Source organism: Sminthopsis crassicaudata, chromosome 2 (genome assembly GCF_048593235.1).
Source record: "Sminthopsis crassicaudata isolate SCR6 chromosome 2, ASM4859323v1, whole genome shotgun sequence".
Taxonomy (NCBI): domain Eukaryota; kingdom Metazoa; phylum Chordata; class Mammalia; order Dasyuromorphia; family Dasyuridae; genus Sminthopsis; species Sminthopsis crassicaudata.
In genome coordinates, this window is record NC_133618.1 from 425693009 (window position 1) to 425700508 (window position 7500).

At 43.3% G+C, this 7500-nt stretch overlaps 1 protein-coding gene across 2 annotated transcripts in view; it reads left to right on the forward strand.

Annotated features, from left to right (window-relative positions):
• The window catches only part of NEURL1B (neuralized E3 ubiquitin protein ligase 1B), a 106495-nt gene that overhangs the window by 81044 nt on the left and 17951 nt on the right, over nucleotides 1-7500 (forward strand). For both annotated transcript variants that reach the window (XM_074292080.1, XM_074292078.1), the window contains exon 3: nucleotides 5909-6616. In XM_074292080.1, coding sequence (XP_074148181.1) covers nucleotides 5909-6616 — 708 coding nt within the window. The remainder of the gene's footprint in view (nucleotides 1-5908; nucleotides 6617-7500) is intronic.

Below are 7500 nucleotides of genomic sequence, written 5' to 3' on the forward strand. Positions count from 1 at the left end.
ATTCCTTCTACAGGAGGGGCCCGGGCAGCCGACACCGTGGTGCCCAAGGAGTTAAGGAGAGAGCTGCATTGACTAGGTACAGCTGTTTACAGAAAGCATGAGTTTTTAGGAGACCAGGCCGCCTTAGGTCCCAGACTTTCTTCTGCTCTGCAGAGAAAAAAAAAAGGAATAAAAGAAACCAGAAGTGGGGTTGATCCAAAACTGAGATTTGTCAGATTAGAAACACTGGAGAAACAGGAGTGCTAAAGTCAGAGATGATTATGAATTGGAAGGAGGTACATGAGCTAAGGAAAGTGAGAGAATCAGGTAGGATTGGATTCCTGTCCTCCAGCCAGCATTTCCTAAGGACATTTTTTGCCTGGAGGATCTCTGGCGCGATGGGGACAACAATCTTGCATCCTTGTCCAGATGTCTGATTTCTTGTAGCTGCTCCCAATCAGCTAGTTTACCCATCATTTGAACTCTGACCCTTAAGCCTTTCCCAGGCCCCTTTACTCTCTGGGTCAGGAGGAGTGTTCTATAATCTACAGCACTTGCAGCCCTATTGTTGAAAGTACTTATTTTCTGGCTTTTTGGAGGGACGCTTCAATAAAGCTGTGATTTCATCACTGTGGAGTACTACCCAGCGGCTCAAAGCCCCTGTCTCTGCTGGCATCAGCTGGAGACCCAGGATCCCTTCTGCACAGTTTCCCCAGCTTCAAGGTTAAAATGTTATTTGTTATGCCCCACACATCAAATATATAGTGATTGTAGAAATAGGGTGATGATAGAGGGGAAGAGTTTTTCTTTCACTGCTGGATGGAGAAAATGAAGATGAGATAAAGAAAATCTAAACTGGCGCTGGGTCCAAATCCCAGCTCTGCCTCCGATTACCTGTGTTACATTGGTGAAGTCCCTTCACCCTGGAAGGTCTATTCCAGCTCAAAAATCCATAATTCTGTAATTTCGTGATTTGTCTCCAGTGAAGGAAAAGGCTAAATCCTCTCTAAATACATTAGGTTGAGATTGTTTCATGAGAAGCATCATTGTGTAGTGAAAAACTTGTGAAACTAGGTTTGAGCCCCCGCTGATATTTATTAGTTTTGACTTATAAGCAAATAATTTAACCTCTTTAAGCTCCAATTTTCTCACCTATAAAATTCATGTGGATTAAAGTCCTGTCAAGTGCTTTTCAGACTGGAAAGGACTAAAGAAATATCACCTGACCCTCTCACTTACCCTTCTTGGAGTTTGGGAAGAAGTATTTAAAGCCCTCCACTTTCTCTGCCGAGAAGGGCTTCAGAGCAAGCCCGTGTTACCTGTCTTTTTGCCAAAGTTCTCCCTGAAAGGTTTTTGATCACCAGAAAGAAGATAACGTTAGCAGCAACAATAATAATAGCAACTAGCATGTATATAGCACTTTAAGGTTTAAAGTGATTTAAATATTAACTCATTTGTTGCTCATAACAACCCTGGGAGGTAGGTACTATTATTGTTTCCATTTTCCAGTTGAGGAAATTTAGAAAGGCAGAGGACTGGAGGTGTTAGAGGCATAAGTTGTGTGGCTCTTGCTCGGGATCATACAACTAGGTGTCTGAGGACAGATTTCCCGGGTCAGGGAGGCCACGCTCTGTCCGCTGTATCACCTAGTTCCTGCTGATAAAAATATTTAGTATTGGGCCAGTGAGAAGGAAATGCCAAGAGCCCCACAGGCCAAATACCTGCCCCGAGATGGATTTATGAGGTTCTTAAAATGGCCAGATGATCATCCCCTTTCATCCTGTGTGAGGAAACTGCTTATCACCGGATGATTCTTTCCTTTGGAATCTGCAGCTTCCGTTACTCCGATTACTATGGAAGCTTTGGAGTAGTCGTATATCTCAGAGCTCTCTTGTCTTTTTGTGTATATTCATCGTCTTTGATTAAAATAATTTTTAAAAAATCAAATACCCAAGCAAGACTATCTTAGAATCTCAGGCACTAATGAAAAAAAAAAAGTTCTAGGTTCTCTGAAAGAATTGTAGATAATGATTACTTCAAGCTGCCCCTGATTCTATTTTTTGTCATTTCTTTCTTCTCTGAAATTTGGTTGTTGCTGGAAGTACATTCTAGTTTTTCAAGCTAAGAAAAGGTAGAGAGAGGCTACTGGCAGTGATATTAAAAACTATTTTCTGTGTCCATCCAGGGAGGTGGAGATTAGAAGGCGAGGGCCATTCACTCCCTCCCTGAATAATCTTCTCCCTTTGTGGAATCAAAGCTCTAGAATTGGGAAGGGCCTCAGAGACCCTATCGACTAATCAGGCCTGCATGGTTATGTGACTTATGCCAGGTTATACAGGATTTAGGTGTCAGGAGTGGAACACATCTTAGTACAGAGGAAAGAACATTGATTTAGCCATTTCCGCTCATCACATACCACCTGTGTGACCTTGGGGCAATTCATTTAATCTGAGGATGTCACTATTAAGTCATTTAAATTACTTTCCCTATCCATAAAACGAGGGAGCCTTGCTAAATGTCTTTCTGAAGTCCATTCCAGAACTAGATCTATGAATGAATAAATTTAGACCTGGAAGAAGAGTTAGAGACTATTTTTTCCAACATCATCTTATGGAGTAGGAATTTGATGCGTAGTGATGAAGTGATTGGCAGGGGTTTATACGAGTAGAAGGTAGCAGTTAGGATTTGAAGCCGGGTCCCCTGACTTCAAATCCAGTCTCATTCCTATAACTCTGCTTCCTCTGACCCCGCAGTATTGACTAGGTCTCTTACTTGGCAATTAGTCATGTACCTTTTATTATGTATTTTATCTGTCTGCCTCACAGAGGTTATTTATTTAGGTTATAGACAAAGTTATTTGTATACTTCAAAGTGTTATGTAATGGACTTATTATTGTTGGTTTTATCAGACTGTGTTATTTAGCTTTTTGTAGATTGATATCTTGTCTCTCTATCCAGACTATAAGTTCCCTGAAGGCAGGAATGATGCCTTTTTTTTTTTTTTTTGGAATTATGTCTTTATATTTACTTATTCCTTCTATAATTCCCAGTAAAACTGGCCTAAACATTTGTCGATGCCTTTTTGATTTAGTGCTTAGCTTAGGACTAGATGATAATAGAACATTAATCAGGAGAACTTTCAAAGTCATCTAATCTAAGCCTCTTTCTTTGACAAATGAGGAAACTGAGGCAATGTGCTTTGTTCTGAGGCACAAGGAGTTGATGGAAGAGCTAGTACTCAAAGCCAGGTTCTCTGACTCCAATTCAGCGTCCCTTCCCTTCCAGTATTGTATACGGTCTCTGCTGTGCTTTGATATGACAGGACCCCAGGAGATTCTCAGTGGTTGCTAACCTAAAGGGAACTGTGCTCACTCCTTTGTTGTGGTGGTTTGTTCAGTTGTTTGAGTTTAATTCAACTTTTTGTGATCCAGTTTAGAGTTTGCTTGGCAAAGATACTGGAGTGATTTGCCATTCCTTCCCCAGTTTCTGTACAGATGAGGAAACTGAGGCAAAAGGGTCAAATGATTGCACAGGATTATACAGATTATAAGTGTCTGAGGGCAGATGACTCCAGGCCCCGCACTTGGCCTTCTAGCTCTGGCAATTAATAGGTGATTCATAGATGCTTGTTGAATGAATCCACAGACTTTTCTTAGCCTACATAGACTGTTTTATTAGGCACCTTTGAAGCATTGTGGTCAACCTGTGGCTCATTTTTTTTTTCTAATGGCAACATATCCTTTGCCCTACATAAGGAAACGCTTCATACAATCCTAAGTTTGAATCCCCCTCTAGTTGGGCAGACTTGAATGGGCATGTGATTGCAAATGGACATTATATATGCAATTCCCAGGACATCCAACTGTAACTCTCATGGAGGGACACGTCCGTGTAACGTGGTAAGCATGTGGGAAACTAAAAGCTTAATTAAATGTAATTTCTGCCCTCCTAGAGCTCTCGGTGGAGTAGGAACATGGGAGCAGCATGCAGCGTCCCTGACCAAATGCTCTGTGAAGTCTGAGGGGACAATCATTACTTCCTAGCCAGGGAGGCTTCCTGGGGGAGCGAGTTTTGCAGCTGAACCTTGTGGAATGGCCGCAACAGCAGAGCGGGGGAAGGAGGTTATTCCAGGCAGAGGGAGCAGTGGGAGCGAGGCAAAGAGCCCTGAGACCGCAGGGTGTGTTGAGGGCAGAGAGCTGTCTGCTTTGGCTAGGGCACAGGGTGTGTGGAGCATATGAGACGAGTTTGGAAAGGGTGATGGTACCAGGGTGGGGAGCACCTCGAAGCCAGGCTGAGGAGTTCAGACTTTTACTCAGTGGATAAACAAGGGCCCGACATGCAGGACAGTAGCAAGGTCACAGGCTATGGGTTCGAGTTTTGCCTCTGTGTGCTCTTGGGTGGGTCTCAGCTTCAATTCCCCCATCTGTAAAATGGCCGGAATCCTCCTCAGAACTTTCTTCATCTGAAAGACGAGGATTATTGTAGATGGCCTCTGAGATGCCTTCCAGCCCCGAGTTTATGATCCTATAATCTATGACCAAATCTTTGAATAAGCGAGATGATTCTGGCCTCAGTACAAAGGGTGGAACTAGCCAAGGATACAGGCCAGGCGAGCCCCACCCTACCCAGCCACTGAAGAGTTCCTGCTTCCTCCCCGGCTCCACATTAGCCTACAGGACACCAGGCGAAAGTCTTTTGGCGTCGGCCGACCTTGGCTCTCAGATACTCTATTCTTCTCTCAGGCTGTTATGAAGCATTTCCTCACTCTCCAGGGCTTTTTGGACTCTGCCTGGGATGTTTGGAGTTTGGTTGTGCTCACTTAGGTTGCTGTTGTTCGGTCCTTTTCCAGTCGTGCCTGTCTCTTTATGGTCCCATTTTGGTTTTTTGGGCAAAGATACTGGAGTAATTTAACTTTTACAGCTGAGGAAACTGAGGCAGACCGATTCAGTGACCTGGCAAGGCTCAAACACTAGTAAGTGTCTGAGGCCGGATTTGAACGCAGGAAGATGAGTCTTCTTGATTCTCATAGCCTGTGTTCTGTCCACTGCACCACCTATGTCCCCTTCTCAATTAGTTTAGCGATCTTAAAGTAGGGTTAGAGCTAGCTCTTTGAGCCTGTATTTTGTTGGTTGTATACCGTATAGAACTCTGGATTTTCTGGAGGCAGAAAGAACTGAATTCAAAGCTGGGCTCAGACACTTACTGGCTGTGTGACCCTGGGCAGGTCACTTCGTCCTGTGTGCCTCAGTTTCCTCATCTGTCAAATGATCTGGAGAAGGAAATGACCAACCACTCCAGTATCTCTGCCAAGAAAACCTCACATGGGGTCACAGAGGTTTGGACACAACTGAAAGAATTGAATAACACATTTATTATTGATTTTTTTTTGTCTTGATCAACTTTATGACCTCTTCCATACAATATGACTTTTTTCAAAACTATTAGAATGTACGCTCTTTGAGGGCAGAAATTGTCTTGCTTACTTGTATCTATACCCTGAGCACTGAGAACAGTGCCTAGCATAAGCATTTAATAAATGCATTTTCTTTCTATTCAGAAGGGATATGATTTGGGCTTGTTGACCAATCTTCCTAGTCAGGCTAGAAGATAACTTGTAGAAGGGGTAGTAGAGACTGAAAAAATGCAAATAATATTCAAAGCAATCCCAATAGACTTTGGACAGAATATGCCATCTGCATCCAGAAGAAAATCTAAGGAAACGGAATGTAAATCAACACGTGCTATGTTTACTTCTTTTCTTGTTGTGTGTTTCTGATTTTTCTCTCCCAACATGATTCATGATGTATATTAAAAATAAATAAATTTACTGGAAAAAAAAAAAAGAAAAGAAAAATGGAGATAATTAAGCATGCACTTGTCCAGGAGAGTCCCGGCTTTTAATTCTTGCCTTCTTGTAATTTGACCACAGATAGCATGTTTGCCGAGACCATGGCCTCCTCTCGTCTCAGCAACACTCGCTTCAGCACTTGCATCCCGCAAAGTAACCATGACTCGGCCAACTTCAACAACAATGAACTGGAGAACAACCAGGTAGTAGCCAAAATCAGCAACCTGAACCTGAGCCGGGTCCCAGGAGTGTCCACGGACAACCACGTTATACCCTGTTGTCCCAGCAGGCGCTCTCGGGGTCATGGAGTCCCAGCCTTCTTAGATACCGACCTCCACTTCCACCCCACCCGAGGGCCCGACGTCACCTTCTCTCAGGACCGCATGGCCGCCTGCACCAACTGGCAGGAGAGCAACAGGACTTTGGTGTTCTCGGACCGGCCTTTACACATCGGGGAGAGCCTCTTTGTGGAGGTCGGACACTTGGGCCTGCCCTATTATGGGGCTCTCTCCTTCGGCATCACCTCCTGTGACCCGGGGACATTAAGGACCAATGAGCTCCCGGCGGATCCCGACTCCCTGTTGGACCGCAAGGAGTACTGGGTGGTCTACCGAGCGTTCCCCATCCTCAACAGTGGGGATGTCCTCAATTTCATGGTTTTGCCAAACGGGGAAGTGCACCACGGTGTGAATGGCAACAACCGAGGAATGCTGATGTGCGTGGATACCTCACAGTCCCTCTGGGTGTTTTTTACAATTCACGGAGTTATCAATCAGCTCAAGATTTTGGGTAAGTTATGTGGGACGCCGCCAGGTCTCTCCCCATTTCACAGGGCTAATTTTTTTATTTGGCTGCTGCTGTATTCCAACATTTTTGTCTGCCTGCTGACTAAGGAAGACCCAAGTCAACAAATATTTATTACCTGCTTATCCTTTGCAAAGATTTAGGACTAGAGGAATACAAATAATAATATCCCAGTAACTGGCACTGAGTAGGTATTATATAAATCAATATGTAATAAGATGATAAAGTTATTATTAGCATGTATAATAATTATTGATTTGTATTATTAACATTTATATTAACATACAAACTTATTGTATGTTTGTTTATATAGCTTATAAATAACCTTTTATGGTTACATGGTCACTGATTTCAAGGATCCAACAGTCTAAAAGGGAAAAGGAGATAAGAAACATATTTGTAGATGAATATGATGTAAAATGCTTATCTGAATACTGATAAAATGTGATTTGTTTGTGTAAAAATGCTAAATTTGCACACTTAGACTATATAATAATACACACTCCCAAGTTATCTAGTTCGGTCCTCTCATTTTCTAGTTGAGGAGACTGAGCCGAGAGAGTAAGTGAAAACCTGTAGGATCAAATATAAACTCCTCTGCTTGGCACTTAAAGCTCTTCACACCTACTAGCCAAACTGGCTTTCTGGCTATTTCCCCCATGTGACGTCCTCCATCTCCTCCCTCCATGTCCTTCCTCCTCATCCCTGCCTCTTAGGGTCCCCAGCTTTCTCCTAGGCTCAGCTCACACGCCGCCTCTTCCAGCTGCTAGTGGCCCCCCTCTCCACCCCAAACTATCTTACATCGATTTTGTATGGGCTCCTTCACTAGATCGTAAATTCCTCAAAAATAAGAAGTGTTTGACTTTTGT